The 26,665-nt window shown below is 45.0% G+C and overlaps 1 protein-coding gene across 5 annotated transcripts in view; it reads left to right on the top strand.

Moving 5' to 3' along the window:
• Positions 1-10,158, top strand: part of MAPK15 (mitogen-activated protein kinase 15) — a 68,737-nt gene extending 58,579 nt beyond the window's left edge. For all 5 annotated transcript variants that reach the window (XM_039526617.1, XM_039526616.1, XM_039526619.1 and 2 more), the window contains 3 exons: positions 2,975-3,129; positions 8,769-8,930; positions 9,334-10,158. In XM_039526617.1, coding sequence (XP_039382551.1) covers positions 2,975-3,129; positions 8,769-8,930; positions 9,334-9,558 — 542 coding nt within the window. In that variant the 3' untranslated portion in view covers positions 9,559-10,158. The remainder of the gene's footprint in view (positions 1-2,974; positions 3,130-8,768; positions 8,931-9,333) is intronic.
• The last annotated feature ends 16,507 nt before the right edge of the window (positions 10,159-26,665 follow it).

The following is a 26,665-nucleotide window of genomic DNA, read 5'->3' as shown; positions in this document are numbered from 1 at the left end:
GTAGAACCAATATCAACAGAACCCAGAGAGAAGGATTTCTACTCCCACTATTTTTTAACCAAGAAAAAAAGTGGAGGATGGAGGCTCATTCTCGACTTGAGAAGACTCAAAAAATTTGTGAGGACCCAACAATTCAGGATGGTCATGTTAGCAATGATAATTCCAGCACTAGAAAGAGGAGAGTGGTTCTCAGCTCTCAACCTTTAGGATACATATTTCCACATCACGATACATCCCTCACACAGGACGTTTGTTCTGGGAATAGCTCATTTCCAGTACAAAGTACTCCCTTTTTGATTATCCATTGCCCCACGGTTATTCTCAAAAGTTGTGGCAGTGGCTAACCTCCACAGACAAGGGATCTTAATATTCCCCTATCTGGACAATTGCTTACTCAAAGCATCAACTGGAGAAGAGGCACTGGAAGCTATCCAAAAGCTAGCAGCTCTCTTTACATATCTAGGTCTGCAAATAAATAAACAAAAATCACCACACCCCTGGAGTTCATAGGGGCCTACCTCAAATCTCTGGAGGCTACAGCCTCACTGCCCCAACGCAGTTTTATCACTCTACTCAATCTAATCACACAAAGCAAGCCAGCCCACAGACATTAGCCAGGACCTGCTTCCAACTGTTAGGCCACATGTCAGCAATGACATTTGTCATCAAATACATCAGACTGCACATGCGATGCCTGCAAGGCTGGCTCAGGACAGTGTATATTCCTCACAGACATAGCATAAACAAATGTCTTACAATGCCAGCTAAAGTAAAATACTCTCTACATTAGGGAATTCAACCAAACAACATTTGCACAGGAGTCCCCTTCATACAGACCCTTCCATCAATGATAATCACAACAGATGCTTCTCTGCTTGGTTGTGGGGCACACCTGCACAACCACGTGATCCAAGGCCACTGGTCCCCATCAGAATCAACACTACACATAAACCTGCTAGAGCTGCAGGCAGTCCACAGTGCATGTTCACACTTCCTACCCACAATCAGGGACAAGGCCATAAAGGTTCTGACAGACAACATCACTTGTATGTTTTATATAAACTGACAAGGAGGGGCACAGTCACACTCCCTCTGCACAAAAGCCAGGCTACTATTGACTTGGTGCATCAGCCATTACATCAACATCTCAGCCTCCTACCTACCAGGATGCCAAAACACCACTGCAGATGCACTGAGCAGAAAATTCTCCTAGGACCAAGCGTGGGAAATTAACACCAAAGTATTACAGAGCATATTCAGACATTATAGGCCTATTTGCGACAACCCAAAATGCCAAGTGCCCACACTTCTGCTTAAGAGCTGCTTTCCTCCTCCAATGGGATGCACCTCTAATGCCTTTCCCCCAACCACTCTTCTATCCAGAGTCATACACAAGATCAGGACCAACAACTCCAGAGTCATCTTGATAGCTCTCATGTGGCCCAGACAAACATGGTTTCCTTACCACACGAGGATGGCTGTGTGCCCACCACGCACTCTTCTCCTTCTACCACATCTCCTGTCTCAGGATGCAGGCTAGGTCCATCACTCAAACCTGGCAAGACTCCACCTGAAGGCATGGCTACTCCATGGTTACGAGATAATGAAATGATCTGTTCTGAGTAGGTAAGGGACATTCTTTTAAACAGCAAAAGTTCTACTACTCGACATACCTACTTGCACAAATGGAAGAAGTTCCATACATGGTGCCAGAATAGACAAATTATGGTGACTTCCTCTTCTTTACCAATAGTACTGGACTATATACTGGAACTTAAGAAATTGGGTCTCTCCATTAGCTTGATCAGAGTACATCTCATGTCAATCACAGCATTCCACCACAAAGTGGATGAGTTCTCAATCTTCGCTCACCCAATCACTAAACACTTTCTCAAGGGTTTTTGTTCCTTTCTCTTCCCATCCCTTTGTTTCTTCCACCTTTGCTCTTTCCTTCCCTGTAGGAGAGAAGGTATGAGATGCACCTATTTCCCCTCCCTCCCTCACTTACTATCTTCTCTTCTTTTTTTGTTGTCCATTTCATCCTTTCTAACCTGACTCTAACTTTACCATTTATGTTTCATCCTTCATTTTTCTCAGTCTAATTCTCCCTCCTTTCTCTGTATCACATTGTGACTGGTGTCCTAGTGGGGAGCTAGCTATGGTCACTCATTTAGGGTGCACTACAAAAAATGGGGCAGACAAACCCCAAAAAGCTGGTGAATATTCCAATACTTAGATTTACCAAGCCAGCATAAAACAGCTTCTTTATTGCCTTACTGGTTACTCAGAAATCCAAACAACACCGTTCCCTTAAAGTGATCCAGCCTCAGGCCTCCATCCAGGTACCGATGTCAAATATGATGAAAATTTCTGTAAATCTTATTTCATCATATAAAAGAAAAGGTTCTATCAATCCCAAAGGATCAGACACATTACCTCCCAGGTTATTGAATATTCCAGTTCTTACCCAAATACACGCTACTGCCAATTTTTATTAACTAAACTAAAATTTATTTAAAAACTCATACTTCCCCGATGAAGCCTAAGCAGATATGAGATGACAGAATCAGGACCCAATGATCTTTTATACCATTTCATGTCTTTTGACAAGTTGGACTTCAGAAGGTAATTAGCATGACTTTGAAGGAGGTCCATCACCGGGTACTTAGCTATAGAATTAACATAAGGCAATTTGCTTGTTCCACCACCATTCACAGATTATTTGCTATACATTTCAAAGAGAGATGACTACAGAGATATCCCATGTTTACAATTCATTTAAATGATAGGATGTTCTTTTGACCTCTGAATTATCAGAATACAGCAGAGCCAGGGACTGTTGATTACATGACCCTACTCATACATATGTAAAAACACAAACATTATCTCCCCACATGTCTTTTGAAGGCTATTTATTTTGCAGGATGTTTAATCCTTTGTAGCCATGCGTCACACACATTCTTTCTTCCTGCAGATAGCCTGGGTTCTGTTGTAATGGCCAGGAACCATTCAGCACCACTCCCTCAGCATCAGAGACCATCCTCCATCAATAGGAAACAGGGGAGACAGATCACATGGGTGAATATGAGTGCTCAACCACCTGCAACGAGCGTACAGAATCCCTATAATGTGAGTAGCATCACACAAGACCAGTCTTACTGTTCGCAGGGATCCAAGTTGCTGTGGGGGAAAATGAGTTTTTACTTGCCTTTCACTCTGGTGCAATTTCCAAGGGGAAGTCAGGTTCGACTGTGATTTGCTCAGTTAGAAGGGCTGAAAGCAATCAGTGGGCTTCTTGTGACTGAGGTAAGTACAGCAATTCCATTGGACATATGGGGAGTCTGTGGGAATTGTTTCTCAGGGTACGTCTACACTACCCGCCGGATTGGCGGGTAGCAATCGATCTATCGGGGAACCGCAACAGACCTCCCAGGCACAGACAAAACCAAATCGATCCCCAATCGCTCTGCCGTCGACTGCTGAACTCCAGCTCAGTGAGAGGTGGATTTATATAAGGGCAATAATATATTCTCAGTCTTATTTTCTATCCCCTTTTTAATGATTCCTAACATCCTGTTTGCTTTTTTGACCGCCTCTGCACACTGCGTGGACATCTTCAGAGAAGTATCCCCGATGACTCCAAGATCTCTTTCCTGACTCGTTGTAGCTAAATTAGCCCCCATCATGTTGTATGTATAGTTGGGGTTATTTTTTCCAATGTGCATTACTTTACATTTATCCACATTACATTTCATTTGCCATTTTGTTGCCCAATCACTTAGTTTTGTGAGATCTTTTTGAAGTTCTTCACAATCTGCTTTGGTCTTAACTATCTTGAGTAGTTTAGTATCATCTGCAAACTTTGCCACCTCACTGTTTACCCCTTTCTCCAGATCATTTATGAATAAATTGAATAGGATTGGTCCTAGGACTGACCCTTGGGGAACACCACTAGTTACCCCGCTCCATTCTGAGAATTTACCATTAATTCCTACTCTTTGTTCCCTGTCCTTTAACCAGTTCTCAATCCATGAAAGGACCTTCCCTTGCAGCTTGCAGCTGTCTGTCCTGAGTTTATCACAGTGGGTAATAATTCCACTGTGCCCACACAGAAGATTGATGTTTCCTTTATCAGGGACATTGAAGAGAAGGCTGGCTATAGAGTTTTTGCTAGCATAAGTAAGAACTGGATGCCCCACAAAGGATTTTCCATCACTAAGATCCAGTGTTTTTACATCAGGTTTTGAACGCCGCCTATATACACTGGACGTACGTAGAGCACTGGCCTTTTACCTGGAACAAACCAGGCCATTCAGGAAATCCTCGCAACTGTTCGTTGCATCGGCAGAGCGCATGAGGGGGCAACCAGTTTCCACCCAGCGCCTTTCCCGCTGGATCACCTCGTGCATACGCACATGTTACAACTTGGCAGGGGTTCCCCCGCCGCCTATCGTAAAGGCACATTCTACAAGAGCGCAGGCCTCGTTGGCCGCCTATGTAGCCCACATCCCTATCCAAGACATATGTAGGGCTGCCACGTGGTCCTCTGTCCACACCTTTTCCTCACACTATGCGATCGTCTCCCAAGCAAGGGTTGACGCCGGGTTTGGTGGGGCGGTACTCCGTACCGGAAACCCTTAAACTCCTACCCACCTCCATCAGATATAGCTTGGAGTCACCTACCGTGGAATACACATGAGCAATCACTCAAAGAAGAAAGAACAGTTACCTGTTCCATATCTGGCATTCTTCCAGATGTGTTGCTCAGGTGTGTTCCACATCCTGCCCTCCTTCCCCTCTGATGAAGTTGTCTGGCAAGAAACAACCGAGGGTGAGGGGAGTGCGCGGCTCCCCTTATAGTGCAATATAGAGGCACCACTCCAGGGGTCGCAGCGGTGCTTCCCGCCTACGGGTACTGCTACGCGAAAAACTTCCAGCACCAGTGCACGTGGCGAGCACACACGCCTACTGTGGAATACACCTGAGCAACACATCTCGAAGAATGCCAGTTATGGAACAGGTAACTGTCCTTTCCCCTACCTAGATAACTGCCTTATCAAAGGCCGATCATACGAAACGACATTAGAGGCCACTCATTTTACCATCTCCCTTTTCCACAGTCCAGGCCTGCAAATAAACTTCCAAAAATCCACCCTGATACCCACATAGCAAATTGAGTTCATCGGGGCGCATCTGGACTCAATTTTGACCAGAGCCTCACTTCCACACACCAGATTCCTCACCGTCATACACCTCATACACACGTTATCCATTTGCCCCAGAGTGGAGGCAAGAACATGCCTGCAGCTTCTTGGTCACATGGCAGCCACCACCTTCGTGGTCGAATATGCCAGACTACATATAAGGTGCCTTCAGGGTTAGCTCAGCTCCATATACAAACCCAGCAGGCACAGCCTCCACATGATACTAACTCCTCCAGCAAAGCTATTAGTCTCCCTACAATAGTGGACAAAAATGGGAAACATATGCACAGGTGTCCCCTTCCATCAAAATTCCCTTGTGCTTATGCTCACAACAGATGCTTCCCTGATAGGCTGGGGTGTGCACCTGGGAGATCACACAACACAAGGCAGATGGTCCCTTTCAGAGACGTGTCTACACATACGTCTTCTAGAGCTCAGAGCAGTCAGATATGCTTGCCTCCACTTTCTCCCTATCATAAGGAACAAATCTATTCGAGTCTTGACAGACAATATAGCATGCATGTTCTACATCAACAGATGGGGAGCGGGGGGGCGAAACAGAAGCCATCCAACTATAGAATTGGTGCATACAACATCGCATAGAGATAACTGCATCCTACCTGTCTGGGTGTCAGAACGCTACCGCTGACACATTCAGCAGACACTTATCACAAGAAAACAAATGGGAATTACACCCCACGATACTGCGACAGCTCTTCTCCCACTGGGCACCCCATCTTTAGATCTGTTTGCCACAACACAAAACTGCAAATTCCATCTATTCTGCTCCAGGGTGGGACTCGGGCCCACATCCCTTGGAGACGTGTCGTAAGACCATAAGAATGGCCATACTGGGTCAGACCAATGGTCCATCTAGCCCAGTATCCTGTCTACTGACAGTGGCCAATGCCAGGTGCCCCAGAGGGAGTGAACCTAACAGGTAATGATCAAGTGATCTCTCTCCTGCCATCCATCCCCACCCTCTGACAAACAAAGGCTAGGGACACCATTCCTTACCCGTCCTGGCTAATAGCCATTAATGGACTTAACCTCCATGAATTTATCCAGTTCTCTTTTAAACGCTGTTATAGTCCTAGCCTTCACAACCTCCTCAGGCAAGGAGTTCCACAAGTTGACTGTGCGCTGTGGAACAAGACTCTTATGTACGCTTTCCCACCGGTTCCACTGATACACAAGAGTCTTGCGCAAGATCAAAGAGGACAAGGCCAGGGTTATACTTATTGCCTCAGGTTGGCCCAGACAGACATGGTATCCTTACCTGTTGCGCATGTCCATCCGCCCTCCAAGAACTCTTTCCAACAGACCGGATCTGCTCTCCCAGGGCAACAGTCATATTCTCCATCCACAACTGCAGAAGCTCCATCTGACGGCATGGTTCCAAACCCATGAAGTAGCTTGTTCAGATCAGGTCCAACACATCCTCCTGCACAGTAGATAAGACTCCACTAGTAAGAGTTACCTGCAGAAGTGGAAATGGTTCTCCATATGGTGCTCCAACAGAAACTTGCCACCACAACAGCACGCCTCTCCCTGATATCTTGGACTACCTCTTACAACTAAAAAAAGATGGACTATTGCTCATCTCTATCAGAGTACACCCTGCGGCAGTTAATACCTTCCATGACACGCTGGACGGGTTTTCAGTTTTCATCCACTCCACCATAAAATGCTTCCTCACAGGCCTTCAAACCCTTTACCGTGAGATTCACCTACCCATAGCTACCTGGAATCTGAACCTAGTTCTCCAAGGTCTCATGAACCCTCCCTTTGAACCAGTGGCTACCTCCTCCATACTACACATGTCCATGGAAGTAGCTTTCTTAGTCTCCATAACATTGGCAAGAAGGGTCGGGGAAATAAGCACGCTAATGGCCTACCCTCCCTACACAATTTTCTTTAAAGACAAGGTTACAATGTGACTCCATCCCAAATTTCTTCCCAAGGTGGTGTCCACCTTCCATCTCAATCAGCCAATACACCTACCTGCATTCTACCCCCAACCTCATAAGAACTCACAGGAAATAGCATTACATGGGGAGGGATAGCTCAGTGGTTTGAGTATTGGCCTGCTAAACCCAGCTTTGTGAGTTCAGTCCTTGAGGGGGCCATTTAGGGAACTGGGGTAAAAAATCTGTCTGGGGATTGGTCCTGCTTTGAGCAGGGGGTTGGACTAGATAATCTCCTGAGGTCCCTTCCAACCTTGATTTTCTATGATTCTACTCTTGATGTCTAGGGTGACCAGCTAGCAACTGTGAAAAATCAGGACAGAGGTTGTGGGGTAATAGGCACCCATGTAAGAAAAAGCCCCAAATATCAGGACTGTCCCTATAAAATCAGGACATCTGGTCACACTATTGATGTCAGATGTGCAATTGCCTTTTATTTGGACAGAACTAAGGCATTCCATAAATCTCCTAGACTATTCGTGTCCACTGCCGAACGATTGAAGGGTACTGCTATTTCCAAGCAATGAGTTTCCAAATGGATATCCGAATGCATTAAGTCCTGCTACCAGACCCAGAATGCTCAACCCCCAGAGGGCATCAAAACACACTGTACTAGAGCAATGTCAACATCTGTTGCATTCCTGCAAAATGTACCTATTACAGACATATGCAAGGTGGCTACATGGGCATCAGACCACACGTTTGCCAAACATTACGCTATCACACAGGACACTACAGCAGACACCATAGTAGTCCACACAGTACTGTCTACTGTTATCAATGATGCAACTCCAAAGTCCCACCAACCATAGTGGGTACTGCTTCACATTCACCTGGAGTGCAGCACCCATAGGGAAGGCACTCAAAGAAGAAGAGAAGGTTACTCGCCTTGCAGTAACTGAGGTTCTTTGAGATGTGTGCCCCTGTGGGGTACTCCACTACCCACCCTTCTCCTCTCTACTTTGGCATACAAATCAGACAACTCTACAGTAGAGAAGGAACTGAGGGGGTGCAGGACACGCGTGCACAGACTGACCCTAACGATGGCCCGAGACAACAGCTGGCTGCATGCATCCCAGCTAGGCACTGCTACCACAGATCTCCGATCAACAGCACCAGGATGCACCGTCACCTGGAGTGGAGCACCCACAGGGACACACATCTCGAAGAACCTGTTACTACAAAGTGAGTAACCTTCTCTTCTGCTGGTGAATTAGATACCAAGTGCTAGTTAACACAATGCGTGTTTGGTGCATATATATGTCCAAAACCTGTGCATGTGCTCATTTTCAAAGGTAGAAGAGACTTTGAACAGAAGCAACATAATTTCTGAAGGGTTAACCCCTGCATATTCCCTTGCACTGGTACAGAAAGGGTTAGCCACCCTGAGAAAGAAATGTGAATGGAGGTGATCACCCCAGATGTGAAAACCACAGATGTGGTCTTTTAATAAATCCTGCCTGGCAAGAAATTCCACTTGTTTCGTGATGATAGCAAGAAAAGAGCTTCTTTTTCAGAATACTGATCCTCTTCACCCAGCCCCAGGGGCTGCTAGACAGTGCTGCTCAGCCCTGTCACTGATATCTTTCTTCTCCAGGATCAGCAAGTGCCAAAAGGTCCAGACTCTCAAGGTCAGTCCGTATCCAACCAGAGATCGTTTTCACTATCCGGTCAGGCACAGGAAGCTGCTATCCATAATCACCTGACCAGGAAGGACTCTCCCATGATGGTTGGGGTGACAGCAGCTAGTACCAGACAAGTGAGTATGGGCATTTGCCTTTCACCATTTCAAGTGGCTCATTGGAGCTGCACAGTGTACCTACAGCTGTACACCTTTCCCTTCAAACTCAGGCTCAGTCCTTCTCTCACTTTTGTGGTGGGATCATAGTCTATGTCTCTTCATATCTTGTTTGATCACCACTGTCTTCTCCATGTTGTGGGCTCAGCCAGCACTCCTTCTTTACAACCTTCTCTCCTTCACCTTCTGGACAGTTCTGCCCTATGCCCCTTCTCCTCCACACTCTGGGATTTGCCCTACTCCTTCTCTGCATAGCCAGAATCTGTCCCATGCCCCAGACCATTCCATTTTCCACACCCCTTGCTTCTGTATGAGGAATTGATTTAGGATGCCTGAGCTGTCTTTGCTCTTCTTTCTTACACAGAATCCAAGGAACCCACAGTTTCCCAGCAGGGATGCGCACCCTCTTCTGAAGTCCAGTAAAAAGATGTTTCAGGTCACAGCAAATATGGGAGCTGCTGGAGATCCCAAGGCATCGATGGGCAGTTACTCCCAGTCCTATGGGACCATCTGTAAATCTGCACTCCAGAATCTTCCAATATCAAATTCCTGCCAACAGGCACCAGCATTGAATACGCACCAGCACTGACCAAGTGGAGTACAGCCCAATCCACCCATCCACAGGCCCTGTAGGGAACAAACAGTTGGGGTACAACCCCACTCCCAGGCATTTGGCAGGACCCCAAATGCTAGAGAAGTGCTGCCTGCACTCACCATATGGGACCCAGTGCCACTTTCTCTGAGCAAGATCCAAGAATGGTCTGGCATTCTGATCCATTTAACTTCTCAAGCCTGTGCAAAGCCACAAGGTAGGCACGGGACACAGCATCATTTGTTTCCATACAATGCTGTAGGCACAGTTTATCTTAACATACTATTCCTTATATTCAGTATCACTGATAGCTACAGAAAGCTGCTTTATTCTGCTACTGGCTTGTGGTGTTAGATATATCCAGGCTGATTTGTCCATCTCTATTGGCCTCAATCTGTTTGTGTTCACTGAATCCAAACTTTGGAGAGGAGCAGGTAACTAAGAATAGACCATTCTCTGAAGCCCAGGAAGACTAAATTTACCATGGATATCTTGAACTTCCTTCACTTTATGTTCCCAGTAATTCCCATGTCCTTTTGGGGCACAAAAACGGTTATTAACGTTCTCTCACTCCAATAAAGTAGTTCCCTTTCTTTATGTATTTTTCTCCAGTGTATTTAATACTATAACTATCATGTGTGGATATACTCTTGTATGTATTGTAATAATAAACTGCTTATTTTTCACTGAGGGAAGTACCTTCCTTTCACAGCATGTTGTCCGCTGTGTAAAAGTGAATGAGAGAGAATCACTAGGGAAGTGCTTCCTTGTCTAATGGCCTGACACTGATTATACATTCACTTGTCTCTCCCAGAATGCAGCAGTCCATGAGATGCCTTTGCTGAATCATCATAAAGTTATTATGGAGCAACAGTAGTCCTAGCATAGTTAAGGCTAAAGCTAACGTCCCACTTTAACTGTGGTCTTTCAAATGCTTTCCCCTCTCAACTTTCCCCAAAAGAAGCCACTGTCCCTGAAGTTTCACAAACCACATCTCATTGCGGGGTAGTGTTTTTCAATCAGAAAAACAATATTCAAATTATTGTGTTTTAAATATTTTTCTGTCTCCAACTCTGAAAATTTTCTAAACTCTTGTTAGCCCATCATATCTCCAGCTTTGTCTATAAATTCAAAAGATGGTTTATTTAGCTGGCTTTTCTCAGAAGTGACTTTTATTGTTTCTGGGGGAATTACAGTGATACATAGTTTAAGGAGCTGGTATATATATATATATATGGAGATATACCAATCTCATAGAACTGGAAGGGACCCCAAAAGGTCATTGAGTCCAGCCCCCTGCCTTCACTAGTAGGACCAAGTACTGATTGTTGCCCCAAATCCCTAAGTGGCCTCCTAAAGGAGTGAATTCACAACCCTGACTTTAGCAGGTCAAGGCTCAAACCACTGAGCTATCCCTCCCCCACACAAAGGTAGGAAAGGAATGAGTTAACTAAGGACTTCTTAGGTTAGGGTTATAAAGAGAAGATAAAGGATGGCTAGGGAGGGCCTCCAGGGAAAGGAAATGCAGACTTTCACAGACCATCAGGGAAACAGTGTCAGGACCTCCTGGGCCCTAGCCAAGACCAGGCAGCAAGGAGGAATTGGGAAACTCACCATCTTGTGTACAAGAGACTTCAGAGTTCACATTGATTTGACTTTCTCCAGTTGAAATAACCCATCTTCTATTTGCTGTTTAGCTTTTATTAACTAGACAGAAGAAAGCCATGGTCCTGACTCCTTGGTGATTGAGCCAGAGTAGAGAAATGCTCAGCACAGAGGTATGGGGGACTTAGTTTTAGGACTCAGTATTTTGTTTCTGTTTAACAATTTCCTATATAGTGTGCTGCCACCTTTCTGCGCTGTGGCTTGTGGTGCCTAATGCTCTGCCTGCAGCTAAAGGCTGGCTTTGCGCTGTCTCATGGGGGCTGCATCTTGCCAAAGCCCACGGTCTCCTGCAGCCCTCTGGCCACTCCTGGCTCACGAGGGGCACCATTTCAGATTTTGGGGGCTGGGGGGAAACTTTAACCATGTTCCAGAGACTACTTAGGCACCTGAAAATTCTAGGGATTTTTTTTTGGGGGGGGGGGATGAGGAGGGATTGCAGATAATTTAAGAATTAGCTCACAGGAGTACAGTATCCAATTCCTGTATAAAGAAAGAAAAAAATACATACAAACTCCAGTTAAAGCCATATTTTAAATGTATATGTAAATTTAGAACAATCAGGAGATAATACAGCGTAATACAGCGAGATATTCCCAATCCCAAACTTTGAGGTATCAGTTTTGGAACTTTAACAGAGATATCAGAAACACAAGTTTGATACTTTGTACACTATCTTTAGTAAAGATAGAGAAAGTAAGCAAATTTTATTTAACAGATGCACTCTATGTTACTGCCATTACCTACTCTATTTTAGTCAATTGTTTTTTCACTCCACTAAAAATGTATTTATTTAATTTTAATATACGTGATTAAGGCTTTTTTCTCTTTTATTAAGAACAGGCATTTATGTTTACCGATCACAATCATGTATGTGATTCACTAACATTTGACTCCATCATTGCTAATAGCATTATACTTGGATCTGCATTTATTTTTGTACAAATTTTAAGTTATTTTACAGATTAAACTAAAAATACAATTTGAAAATAAGCGACCTTCATCTGAACAGTGTCTAAAGTTATGTGATTAGCTATTATTTTTTAAACTGGCACTGATAAAATGAGTACAGGAGACTGTGTAGGGGAGTGTGAGACTGTGTGTATGTGTGTGAGACAAAGGGTGTGTGTTAGGGGAGTATGAGAGAGACAGAGTGTGTGTGTTGGGGGAGTATGAGAGACAGCACGCTGTCACTTTAAGTACAGCACTCCACTAGTCTGAAGACTTGTTCAGCAGCAGCCAGCAGCTCCCACTCCTGACCTAGGGTATGTCTACACTACGGGATTATTCTGATTTTACAGAAACCGGTTTTTTAAAACAGATCGTATAAAGTCGAGTGCACGCGGCCACACTAAGCACATTAATTCGGTGGTGTGCGTCCATGTACCGAGGCTAGCGTCGATTTCCAGAGCGTTGCACTGTGGGTAGCTATCCTATAGCTATCCCATAGTTCCCGCAGTCTCCCCCGCCCATTGGAATTCTGGGTTGAAATCACAATGCATGATTTGTGCACCCGCACAAAACAGTGTTGCAGGTGATTCTGAGTAAATGTCGTCACTCAATCCTTCCTCCATGAAAGCAACGGCAGACAATCATTTCACGCCCTTTTTCTCTTGATTGCCCTGGCAGACACCATAGCACGGTAACCATGGAGCCCATTTAGACTTTTTTCACTGTCACCGTATGTGTACTGGATGCTGCTGACAGACGTGGTACTGCAGTGTTACACAGCAGCATTCATTTGCCTTTGCAAGGTAGCAGAGACGGTTACCAGCCCTATTGCACCGTCTGCTGCTTTGGAAATTGGCAATGACGGTTACCAGTCATATTGTACCGTCTTCTGCTGTCATGGGTGCTCCTGGCTGGCCTCGCTGAGGTCGGCCAGGGGCGCATGGACAAAAATGGGAATGACTTCCCAGGTCATTCCCTTCTTTATGTTTTGTCTAAAAATAGAGTCAGTCCTGCCTAGAATATGGGGCAAGTCTACTAGAGAACCAGAGAGCACAGCTGCTCCGGGTCATAGCCCCAGATATCCCGCAGAAATGAAGAGCTGCATGCCATTCTAGGGGGTGCCCCTGCAACAACTCCACCCATTGCTTCCCTCCTCCCACACCCCTCCTGGGCTACCGTGGCAATGTTCCCCGATTTGTGTGATGAAGTAATAAAGAATTCAGGAATAAGAAACACTGACTTTTTAGTGAGATAAAATGAGGGGGAGGCAGCCTCCAGCTGCTACGTATTCCAGGCAGGACATCTCCATTACTCATTAAAGGGGGAGGGGGGGAGAGGAGCTCAGCCTTCAGCTGCTATGATGAGGACGGTTACCAGCCCTATTGCATCATCTGCCAGGACTGAATCTCCAGGACACAAAGCTTAAAGAAGGGAATGACCGGGAGTCATTCCCATTTTTGCCCAGGCACCCCCGTCCGACTTCACCGAGGCCAGCCAGGAGCACTCACAGGATGATGACGAGGACAGCTATCAATCATATTGTACCATACCATCTGCCACCGGGGAGAGGAGAGGAGAGGATGCTGCTGTTTAGTGCAGCAGCACCCCGTCTACCAGCAGCATCCAGTAGACTTACGGTGACATTGAAAAGGCGAGAAACGATTTTTTTCCCTTTTCTTTGAGGGGGAGAAGGGGGGGTAAATTAACGACATATTCCCTGAACCACCGGCGACAATGTTTTTGACCCTTCAGGCATTGGGAGCTCAGCCAAGAATGCAAATGCTTTTCGGAGACTGCAGGAACTGTGGGATAGCTCAAGTCCTCAGTCCCCCCTCCCTCCCTCCATGAGCGTCCATTTGATTCTTTGGCTTTCCATTACGCTTGTCACACAGCACTGTGTTGAGTCCCTGCTGTGGCCTCTGTCTATCATAGCCTGGAGATTTTTTCAAATGCTTTGGCATTTCGTCTTCTGGAACGGAGCTCTGATAGAACAGATTTGTCTTCCCATACAGCGATCAGATCCAGTATCTCCCGTACGGTCCATGCTGGAGCTCTTTTTGGATTTGGGACTACATGGCCACCTGTGCTGATCAGCGCTCCACGCTGGGCAAACAGGAAATGAAATTCAAAAGTTTGCGGGGTTTTTCCTGTCTACCTGGCCAGTGCATCCAAGTTCAGATTGCTTTCCAGAGCGGTCACATGGTGCACTGTGGGATACCGCCCGGAGGCCAATACCGTTGAATTGCGGCCACACTAACCCTAATCCGACATGGCAATACCGATTTCAGCGCTACTCCCCTCATCGGGGAGGAGTACAGAAATCGGTTTTAAGAGCCCTTTATATCGATATAAAGGGCTTCATTGTGTGGACGGGTGCAGGGTTAAATCGGTTTAACGCTGCTAAATTCGGTATAAACGCGTAGTGTAGACCAGGCCCTAGAAGCAGCAGCAGCAAATTCCTGTTCCCCCAACCCGGTTCAGCAGAGACTGGGTACACAGGCAGGGGGACACCCTGACAGCCCCACCCCTCCCATTCTGCACAGCAGACAGCAGGTTCCCAGGAGCAGCTTGGCCAGAGGCAACTCCAAAGCAGAGGGCAGACAGCAGCAGTGGCTGCAGACAGCAGCCGTGCAGCAGGTGAAGAAGGAGTACGCTGCTTCAGAGGGATCTCCCACTTTGAACAGCACCTCTGGGAAATCACCCAGCCTGCCCACCCCTAAGGCTGGCCCTGTTTTCTTTCCTTTTAGATACTGGACTTTTACTGGGAATAAATTCCCTGCTTTTGATAGTGCTTCCAGTAATGTTAAAATATGTTCAAATCTTTTTTTGGTGGAAAAGAAAAATAAGAACATAAGAATGGCCGCACTGAGTCAGACCAAAGGTCCATCTAGCCCAGTATCCTATCTACAGACAGTGGCCAATGCCAGGTGCCCCAGAGGGAGTGAACCTAACAGGTTATGATCAAGTGATCTCTCTCCTGCCATCCATCTCCACCCTCTGACAAACAGAGGCTAGGGACACCATTCCTTACCCCATCCTGGCCAATAGCCATTAATGGACTTATGAATTTATCCAGTTCTCTTTTAAACGCTGTTATAGTCCTAGCCTTCACAACCTCCTCAGGTAAGGAGTTCCACAAGTTGACTGTGCGCTGTGTGAAGAACTTCTTCCTTTTATTTGTTTTAAACCTGCTGCCTATTAATTTCATTTGGTGACCCCTAGTTCTTGTATTATGGGAATAAGTAAATAACTTTTCCTTATCTACTTTCTCCACATCACTCATGATTTTATATACCTCTATCATATCCCCCCTTAGTCTTCTCTTTTCCAAGCTGAAAAGTCCTAGACTCTTTAATCTCTCCTCATATGGGACCCATTCCAAACCCCTAATCATTTTAGTTGCCCTTCTCTGAACCTTTTCTAGTGCCAGTATATCTTTTTTGAGATGAGGAGACCACATCTGTACACAGTATTCGAGATATGGGTGTGCCATCGATTTATGTAAGGGCAATAATATATTCTCCTTCTCATTCTCTATCCCTTTTTAATGATTCCTAACATCCTGTTTGCTTTTTTGACCGCCTCTGCAGAGAACTATCCACGATGACTCCAAGATCTTTTCCCTGATTTGTTGTAGCTAAATTAGACCCCATCATATTGTATGTATAGTTGGGGTTATTTTTTCCCAATGTGCATTACTTTACATTTATCCACATTAAATTTCATTTGCCATTTTGTTGCCCAATCACTTAGTTTAGAGAGATCTTTTTGAAGTTCTTCACAGTCTGCTTTGGTCTTAACTATCTTGAGCAGTTTAGTGTCATCTGCAAACTTTGCCACCTCACTTTTTACCCCTTTCTCCAGATCATTTATGAATAAGTTGAATAGGATTGGTCCTAGGACTGACCCTTGGGGAACACCACTAGTTACCCCTCTCCATTCTGAGAATTTACCATTAATTCCTACCCTTTGTTCCCTGTCTTTTAACCAGTTCTCAATCCATGAAAGGACCTTCCCTCTTATCCCATGACAGCTTAATTTACGTAAGAGCCTTTGGTGAGGGACCTTGTCAAAGGCTTTCTGGAAATCTAAGTACACTATGTCCACTGAATCCCCCTTGTCCACATGTTTATTGACCCCTTCAAAGAACTCTAATATAGGTGCAGTTCAAAGGCCCTTTGAAAGAGAGAGAGCGCTTCTGTAGTCATTTGGACTTCTTTGGGTGTCCCTGAGGACTGTAACCAGGATGCCATTCTCATGGTAACAGCCATGGCCCTGGAACGGGCTGCTGTGTCAGAGGAGACATGGCTGGTTGGAGTAACAATCTGGCTACCAGTTGTTCCTCTGAAATGACAGATTTTAAGTCAATCCTTACTTCTGGGGTGGGACTTTTCACTGAAGGGTGATACTACCTAACCTGTGGCAGAGTCATATTTAGCAAGAACATAAGAAGAGCCATACTGGGTCAGACCAAAGGTCCATCTAGCCCAGTTCCTGTTTTCCAACAGTGGCCAATTGCCAGGTGCCCCAGAGGGAATGAACAGAAGAGGTAATCATCAAGCCAGCCATCCCCTGTCACCTATTCCCAGCTTCTGGCAAACAGAGGCTAGGGACATCACCCCTGTCCATTCTGGCTAATAGCCATCGATGGACCTATCCTCCATTAACTTATATAGTTCTTTTTTTAACCCTGTTATAGTCTTGGCCTTCACAACATCCTCTGGATGGATGTTCCACAAGGAGTTCCACAGTTTGACTGTGTGTTGTGTGAAAAAAATACTTCCTTTTGTTTGTTTTAAACCTGCTCCCTATTAATTTCATTTGATGACCCCTAGTTCTTGTGTTATGAGAAGCAGTAAATAACACTTCCTTATTTACCTTCTCCACACCAGTCCTGATTTTATAGACCTCTATCATATTCCCCTCTTAGTCATCTCTTTTCCAAGCTGAAAAGGCCCCGTCTTACTAATCTTTCCTCATATGGCAGCTGTTCCATACCCCTACTCATTTTTGTTGCCCTTTTCTGAACCTCTTCCGATTCCACTATATGTTTTTTGAGATGTGGCGACCACATCTGCACACAGTATTCAAGATGTGGGTGTACCATGGATTTATATAGAGGAAATATGATATTTTCTGTCTTATTATCTATCCCTTTCTTAATGATTCCCAACATTCCGTTCACTTTGACTGCTGCTGCACATTGAGTGGATCTACATTGACTCCAAGATCTCTTTCTTGAGTGGTAACAGCTGATTTAGAACCCATCATTTTATATGTACAGTTGGGATTATGTTTTCCAATGTGCATTACTTTGCATTTATCAACACTGAATTTCATCTGCCATTTTGTTGCCCAGTCACTCAGTTTTGAGAGAGTCTTTTGTAGCTCTTCACAGTCTGCCTGGGACTTAACTATCTTGAGTAGTTTTGTATCATCTGCAGATTTTGCCACCTTTTTCCAGATCATTTATGAATATGTTGAATAGGACTGGTTCCAGTACAGACCCCTGGGGGACACCACTATTCACCACTCGCCATTCTGAAAACTGACCATTTATTCCTACCCCTTGTTTTTCCTATCTTTTAACCAGTTACCAATCCATGAGAGGATCTTCCCACTTATCCCATGACAGCTTACTTTGCTTAAGAGCCTTTGGTGAGGGACCTTCTCAAAGGCTTTCTGAAAATCTAAGTACACTATATCCACTGGATCCCCCTTGTCCACATGCTTGTTGACTCCCCTCAAAGAATTCTAGTAGATTGGTGAGGCATGTTTTCCCTTAACAAAAAGCATGTTGACTTTTCCCCAACAAATTATGGGTCTGACAGTTTTGTTTTTTACTATAGTTTCAACCAGTTTGCCGGTACTGAAGTCAGGCTTACCAGCCTATAATTGCCAGGATCGCCTCTGGAGCCTTTATTAAAAATTGGCATCACATTAGCTATCCTCCATTCATCTGGGGTACAGAAACAGATTTAAATGATAGGTTACAGACTACGGTTAGTAGTTCTGCATTTTCACATTTGAGTTCCTTTAGAAGTCTTGGGTGAATACTATCTGGTCCTGGTGACTTATTACTGTTTAGTTGATCAATTTGTTCCAAAAGCTCCTCTAATGACACCTCAATCTGGGACAGTTCCTCCGATTTGTCACCTAAAAAGAATACCAAATCTGAGCCAATCTCCCTCACATCCTCAGCCTTGAAGACCAATGCAAAGAATTCATTTAGTTTCTCTGCAATGGCCTTATCATCCTTGAGTGCTCCTTTAGCATCTCAATTGTCCAGTGCCCCTAGGGCACTAGGGTTTGGGGGGTGGCATTTTCTTCGGCAGCGACCGTGGCGGCGGGATCTTTGGCTGCCCCAGTCGCCGCCGGCATTTAGGCAGAGGGAGCTGGGGCAGGGGAGCAAGGGGAGGGCTGCCTGCAGCAAGTAAGGTAGGGGGGGGCATGCAGGGGAACTCCCCGCCTCAGCTCACCCCTGCCCTACCTCCTCCCCGAGCACGCCGGGGGTGCTTCACTTCTCCCGCCTCCCAGGCTTGTGGCGCCAATCAGCTTAGGCACCGCAAGCCTGGGAGGCGGGAGAAGTGAAGCAGCAATGGTGTGCTCAGTGTGCTTATGCTCGTGCACAGAGCAGGGGTGAGCTGGGGTGGGGGGGGTGCCTCAGGGTGGGGTTGGGAGCTGCCACGGGGGGGGGGCGCCTCAGGGCGGGGGCTCAGGGACGGGGGAGGGCGCAAGGTGGAAGTTTCGCCTAGAGCGCGAAACATCCTTGTACCGGCCCTGTCCCCGAGCATGCCACTCACCCGCTTCTCCGCCTACCTCCCAGTGCCACCAAACAGCTGTTTGCACTCTCTGGGGGTAAGGGGGAGGAGCAGGAACATGGCGCGCTCAGGGGAGGAGGCGGAGATGAGGTGGGGTGGGGACGGGGATTTGGGGAAGGAGTTGGAATAGGTGTAGGGAGGGGGTGGAGTTGAGGTGGGGACTTTGGGGAAGGGATTGGAAAGGGGGCGGGGAAGGGAAAGAGAGGTAAAATATAAATTAATGGATTCTTGCAGCACAGCTACATTTAGCATTTCTTCAGCAATAATTTAGTGGAGGACATAAAGAATATAATTTGCACTGATGTCTTTGAGCTACTCATTGTGGGAGGAGATTCTTGGGGCAGCAGTATGAAGGAGGTAAATGGACTCATTCTTGTGAATGATGTTAGTTATTTTAAAGCCGTCTGTTCTGTGGAACAGGACAGGAGCTTTCTTCTTTATGTATGACTCAATTCTTTTCTTCCCCCATGTTAATGAGTTTCCCTCATTCTGTCTCTTCCCATTCTCCCAGTCACTTTCATTCTGCTTTTTGGTTACTCTTCCAGTCATTTACTTTCAAATCCTGTGGTCTGATTCTAAGGGCCATATCCAACAAGGCCTCAAGTGAGAGAGAGAGGCAATTTTAGACCTTAGGGCTAAACATGAACACTGCATACAGCTGGGCACATCATCGGCTGGTTTAAATTGTCAGAGTTCAGTGGAAGTCAGTGGAGCTATGGCAATTTACACCAGCTGAGGATCTGCCCCAGCATTTCTATTCTGTGGGGCTATTATAACATATTGCCTAATAAGGCCAATTGCCACCTGGATTACTTTGGTTATATATTATGCCCTGTTCCCCTACTCTTCATCTGGCTGTTTACCTTTCATCTTGTAAGGTCTTTGGAGATGGACTGGGCCTTCTTCTGTGTTTGGAGGTTGCCTAGCATATTGTGGGTATTAGTGAAAACAAACAATAACAATAATCACTAGTAATTCATATGATTCAGTTTATGACCACTCATCCTCCAGGTAGTATAGCTTAGTTTGGATCTACTCTGACATTTCCAAAGTGCGTTGAAAAAAAGAACATTCATGGAAGAAAAGAGTTTTCCAGGACAAATGGGAGAATTTATATTTTTTCACAGAGGTAAAAGATAAAATTCAATGCCTTATTTGTCAGCAAACAATGCTGTTCCCAAGGAGTATAACATGCGTCGGCACCATGACATGATATACCATGAAAAATATGATTCATTCACCGGAAAAATCCAAGAGGAAAATGTTCGGCAATTTAAAGCAGCATTTGCCAAGCAAAGAAATTTCTTTTCAGAGATTAACAAGTCTAGCAAAGATCCAGTAAGAGCAAGTTTTGTGATAAGAGAAATGATAGCAAAATCATTGCGACCTTTTACAGAAGGGCTGTTTGTAAAATAATGTCTTGTGAAGGCCAGCGAAATTTTATGTCCTGATAGGAAGAAAGTTTCTGAAGGCATAAGCTTGTCTGCCAATACAGTTGCCTGCAGGATAATGGATTTAGCAGATAATGTGTAAAAACAATTGATTCAAATGGCAGAAGACTTAGAAGCATTTTCAATTGCTCTTGATGAGACTATAGATGCATCAGATACTGCACAGTGTGCAGTGTTCATTAGAGGTGTGGATTGTAATTTGACTATAACTGAAGAGTTGCTAGACTTAATGCCACTGAAGGGTACCACAACATATGACATATTTCAAGGACTGGAATGGAACAAACTCATATCATTGGCTTCGGATGGTGCACCATCAGTGTGCTCTGAAAACGTTGGTGTGGTTGGATTATTGAAGACCAAACTGAACAGCCTCAATATACCAGGAATTAGCTTCACCAATATACATTGTATTTTGCACCAAGAAGCCCTGTGTTGTAAAAGTCTACAAATGAAGGAAGTTATGGATGTAGTTGTTAAAACCGTTAATTTTATACATGCACAAGGGCTGAATCACAGACAGTTCACTTCTTTTCTAGCAAGTATGGACAGTGAATATGGGGAACTTCTGTATCACACTGAAGTTAGATGGCTGAGTCATGGAAATGTTTTGAAGCTTTTTTTTTGCACTTAGAGAGGAGATAGATTTCTTCATGAAAATGAAAAACAAGGAGATTCCACAGCTTGCTGATTCCACTTTTATCTGCAACCTTGCTTTTCTAACAGCTGTAACTGATCACCTGAATGCACTGAACTTGAAGCTTCAGGGTAGAAAACAGGTGGTAACACAGATGTATGACAGTGTTAAGTCATTCAAAGTTAAGCTTACTTTGTGGGGGAAACAGCTGACTGCTGGCAATTTGGTCCATTTCTCGACTCTGAATTCCTTAGGAAAAGTTGAACCCAAATCCTTGAAAGAATATGCAGATATCATTTCTAACTTATACAAACAGTTTGATGTGCGGTTTAAAGATTTTAAGGTGCTTGAACTATACGGGGAGATTTTGGCAAACCAGTTAAGTGCCTGAAACCACTATGGCTTATTGCTAAAAGCAGCCAAGTCAGCAGGCTGTAAAATGGCCAGGCAGCAAGCTCAGCTTGACCAAGACAGGAAGGGCGGGGTTTTGGGTGCTACAGAAAGGGCAGCTTGACCCCATGTCCTTCCTGATAAGAATTGTGTTGAAATTGCTGATAGATGTATTTTAGAAGAGCAGGATGTGCTCAGGAATGTGTCTAACAGAGTCTCAAGGGTGCAAACTCGGGGAAAATACCACACCTGGTTAATCAATAATCAGAAGGAAACCTCTTGCTGGACCATTGAAACTGTTTGCTTAACAAGTTTTCTTTAAGGAACATGTCGTTATATTACTATGTATAAAGGGAAAAAGTTTGAGGTAGTGGGACTGGTCTCTCCCTCTGGATGCATCTTGAGTTCCCCACCGGCAGACGGGCTGCCGCTGTGCCACTCGAGCGCCACATTCAGCTTTGGTAATTATCCAGGGTTGGGGGTGTTTTACTAACCTGTTGCAGACCTGTGTAAGTGCTTGAGACTAAGTAAAGTTTAGCTTTAAGTGAAAGCACTCTTGTGTTGTCCTATTTCTGCCAGCCATCTACCAGTCGGACAGCTGTGTCTCCCCATATTTCCTGACACCACCACGCACAGAGTAAAAGTTACCAAGAGCTTTGGGTTGATCAATGGGTAGTGATCAATGGTTCCATGTCTAGTTGGCAGCCGGTATCAAGTGGAGTGCCCCAAGGGTTGGTGCTGCGGCCGGTTTTGTTCAATATCTTCATTAACGATCTGGAGAATGGTGTGGACTGCACCCTTAGCAAGTTTGCAGATGACACTAAACTGGGAGGAGTGGTTGCTACGCTGGAGGGTAGGGATAGGATACAGAGGGACCTAGACAAATTAGAGGATTGGGCCAAAAGAAATATGATGAGGTTCAACAAGGACAAGTGCAGAGTCCTGCACTTAGGACGGAAGAATCCCATGCACTGCTACAGACTAGGGACCGAATGGCTGGGCAGCAGTTCTGCAGAAAAGGACCTAGGGGTTACGGTGGACGAAAAGCTGGATATGAGTCAACAGTATGCCCTTGTTGCCAAGAAGGCTAATGGTATTTTGGGTTGTATAAGTAGGGGCATTTCCAGCAGATTGAGGGATGTGATCATTCCCCTCTATTCAGCACTGGTGAAGCCTCATTTGGAGTACTGTGTCCAGTTTTGGGCCCCACACTACAAGAAGGATGTGGATAAATTGGAGAGAGTCCAGCGGAGGGCAACAAAAATGATTAGGGGGCTGGAGCACATGACTTATGAGGAGAGGCTGAGGGAACTGGGATTGTTTAGCCTGCAGAAGAGAAGAATGAGGCGGGATTTGATAGCTGCTTTCAACTACCTGAAAGGAGGTTCCAAAGAGGATGGATCTAGATTGTTCTCAGTGGTAGAAGATGACAGAACAAGGAGTAATGGTCTCAAGTTGCAGAGGGGGAGGTTTAGGTTGGACATTAGGAAAAACTTTTTCACTAGTAGGGTGGTGAAGAACTGGAATGGGTTACCCTAGGGAGGTGGTGGAATCTCCTTCCTTAGAGGTTTTTAAGGTCAGGCTTGACAAAGCCCTGGCTGGGATGATTTAGTTGGGTTTGGTCCTGCTTTGAGCAGGGGGTTGGACTAGATGACCTCCTGAGGTCCCTTCCAACCCTGGGATTCTATGATTCTATGACAGAACCCCAGGTAACAGAACCACATTTTCAACTTTTTTCCACATCATTTGCTGTGGACATTGACAGTGTTGCAGAGGAAATGCAGATGGAGTTAGTGGAGCTTCAGTGTGATACCATTTTGAAGCAGAAGTATACAAATGTTGGAATTCCAGAATTCTACCAGTTTCTTTCACAAGAAAGATTTCCCATGTTATTCTCTGCTTCCTCAAGGGTAATGGCACTGTTTGGAAGTACATATATATGTGAACAGTTTTTCTCTTCCATGAAGATTAACAAATCTGTGTGAAGGTCAAGGCTCACTGATGAACATTTGAAAGCAACACTGAGAGTGGTTTTGTCTCAGGATATCAACCCTAATATTGATGCTCTGGTTGATCCAAAATGCTGCCAGCTAAATGGCCAAAAATGAAATGACTGTCAAAATTAGCACTGACTTTTTGCATTACAGTTTTTAAAAAGTTAATACATTGACTTTTAGTAGCATACTATATTACTCTTCATTTTTTTTTCATTTTTGACTATACTTTTGTATCATTGTATGAAAAGGTTTCAGTGATGCGGCCCTCGGGCCAATGTACTAGTCCTCATGTGGCCCTTGTGGAGATTTGAGATTGAGATCCCTGGTGTAGAATGTGTCTTGCTGTTTTTATTTTTTTCTCTTGGTATTAGCCACACTTCACTGAGGCTCTTTTCTTTTTAACAATCTCTTTTTATTTGGGGAAAGAAAGTACAAATGGAAAATATTTACAGGTCAGGTAATCTGTGACCCTCTGGCTCACTGCCTGCCTGGCTTTGACAGCTTTGCCTACCTCAGCTCACCTACAGCTTTCAGCTCACCATCATGTACTTCATTAACCAATTCTGTGTGTGAAATCTGACTCCAACACAGTGTTTTAGTAAATTAATTTGTTTATTTTATGCACCACAATATACAGAACTGCTTAGATAGCATCCTCTTAATATATAACAGTAGCAAGAAACTGAATAAGAAAAGAGATGGAGCTCTGTACAGGAGCAAGACGTCTGTTCTACTGTATGAACTCTTGTGCCATCTTCCTCCTAGTATTATTTGCAACATGGAGTAAATTTAAAACTGCCCTTATGGTGGTTTTGGCCAGCTCCTCCCCACTTCTCTGCTCATTTCTTTTGCTAATATATTTATGTCTAATTGAACTGTTCAGATTAGAAATAATATATACTCTTGATCACTGGAGATTTCAATCATCACTTGTGAAGTTTCCTGAACAGCCCATTCTTAAAATTGGGAAATCCAGCCACACAGGGCTTCATTTGACATTGCTTCCAGCAACCAATAAAATAACCACCATTTGTCACTGAAAATTTAATTAATTTATATAGTGCTGTTAGCATGACAGCTAGGCATCTTGAAAACTTTAAGGCACAAATAAAACTGCTGTCGACTGCTGGCCCTTCCCCTATCTGTCATCCACATACCGGTAGCAGGGTTGCTGAGCTTGCAGCTCCTGTCCTGGTAGTTGTTCATTAGGGCTGCAGCTTTATTTAAAAAAAATTTATTTAAAAAAATGCCCTCCTCCTTGCCTCACCAAGGAGGCACCAACCCACATGCAGCAGTACCCTCCACCCGAGCACTGCAGTCCTAATCCTGGCTGAGTGCAGAGGGGAAGCTAAGCTGGTGGGGAGCCACTGCGGAGAGAGCCCACCCCACAGTCACCCCACGTATGGCTCCTTTGTCCCACAGGACTGGACCTGGCACCCCACGCTCACCCTACAGCAGCAGCTCCTGTGTCCCATGGTTCTGGCCCATTGCCCTGCTCCTGGCATTGCAACCAGGTACATTGGTTCGCAGCACTGCTTAGGTTTGGCCTGACTGCTCTGTCATGATGGAGTGTCAGGCAGGCCAAACCTGAGCGGTTCTGTGGCCTAGTCCACCCGGGCACAATGTCATTCACTGAAGTTTTCTCCCTCACCCTTCTCCCACCCAGTCATGATGGAGGGTCTGGCAGGTCAAATTTGAGCAGATTTGTAACCCAGATCGTTCAGAGCAGGGAGCCAAACCCAGACCCATGGGACAGGAATTGCATGAGCTGCCGCTTCAGTATGAGTTGTGGACACAGAAAAAAAGTCATGGACAAATGGGAAAAGCAAAATATGTGACTTTTTTTTCCTGCTGTGACAAACCTGCAGTCCTAGTGATCATGGAAGGAGCATCAGCTGTTTCTCAATCTCACTGGAGTTGGCAGGAAAACTCGGAAGGATAGTTCAAAGTAAGGGCTCTTACTTCCTACCCACAACATATGCACCAGGTGAAACATGTGTTGGGCTGGGAAGTTGGGAGAGATTCTTCAGATAGGGATGGAAAAGACTCTTCAGTGTAAGACACAGGAGAGGAAGAAATGTTCTGCCCAGTCCTTTAGGATCATTTGATAACTGTCTTGTAGATGTGACTCTAATAGAGTTCTAAAACGCAGTTCTATGCTGCATTCCTTTTTTGTCAAGTATCAGAGGGGTAGCCGTGTTAGTCTGGTTCTGTAGAAGCAGCAAAGAATCCTGTGGCACCTTATAGACTAACAGATGTTTTGCAGCATGAGCTTTCGTGGGTGAATACCCACTTCTTCGGATGCAAGCAGTGGAAATTTCCAGGGGCAGGTATATATATATAAGCAAGCAAGAAGCAGGCTAGAGATAACGAGGTTAGATCAATCAGGGAGGATGGGGCCCTGTTCCAGCAGCTGAGGTGTGAAAACCAAGGGAGGAGAAACTGGTTCTGTAATTGGCAAGCCATTCACAGTCTTTGTTTAGTCCTAAACTGATGGTGTTAAATTTGCAAATGAATTGGAGCTCAGCAGTTTCTCTCTGGAGTCTGGTCCTAAAGTTTTTTTGCTGGAGGATGGCCACCTTAAAATCTGCTATTGTGTGGCCAGGGAGGTTGAAGTGTTCTCCTACAGGTTTTTGTATATTGCCATTCCTAATGTCTGATTTGTGTCCATTTATCCTTTTCCTTAGAGATGCTTTGTACATCGGCCAAACTGGACAGTCTCTAAGGAAAAGGATAAATGGACACAAATCAGACATTAGGAATGGCAATATACAAAAACCTGTAGGAGAACACTTCAACCTCCCTGGCCACACAATAGCAGATTTTAAGGTGGCCATCCTCCAGCAAAAAAACTTTAGGACCAGACTCCAGAGAGAAACTGCTGAGCTCCAATTCATTTGCAAATTTAACACCATCAGTTTAGGACTAAACAAAGACTGTGAATGGCTTGCCAATTACAGAACCAGTTTCTCCTCCCTTGGTTTTCACACCTCAGCTGCTGGAACAGGGCCCCATCCTCCCTGATTGATCTAACCTCGTTATCTCTAGCCTGCTTCTTGCTTGCTTATATATATATACCTGCCCCTGGAAATTTCCACTGCTTGCATCCGAAGAAGTGGGTATTCACCCACGAAAGCTCATGCTGCAAAACATCTGTTAGTCTATAAGGTGCCACAGGATTCTTTGCTGCTTCCT

The sequence above is a fragment of the Mauremys reevesii genome, linkage group 2 (assembly GCF_016161935.1).
Source record: "Mauremys reevesii isolate NIE-2019 linkage group 2, ASM1616193v1, whole genome shotgun sequence".
Classification (NCBI taxonomy): Eukaryota; Metazoa; Chordata; order Testudines; family Geoemydidae; genus Mauremys; species Mauremys reevesii.
This window is presented reverse-complemented; position numbering and strand designations above follow the sequence as displayed.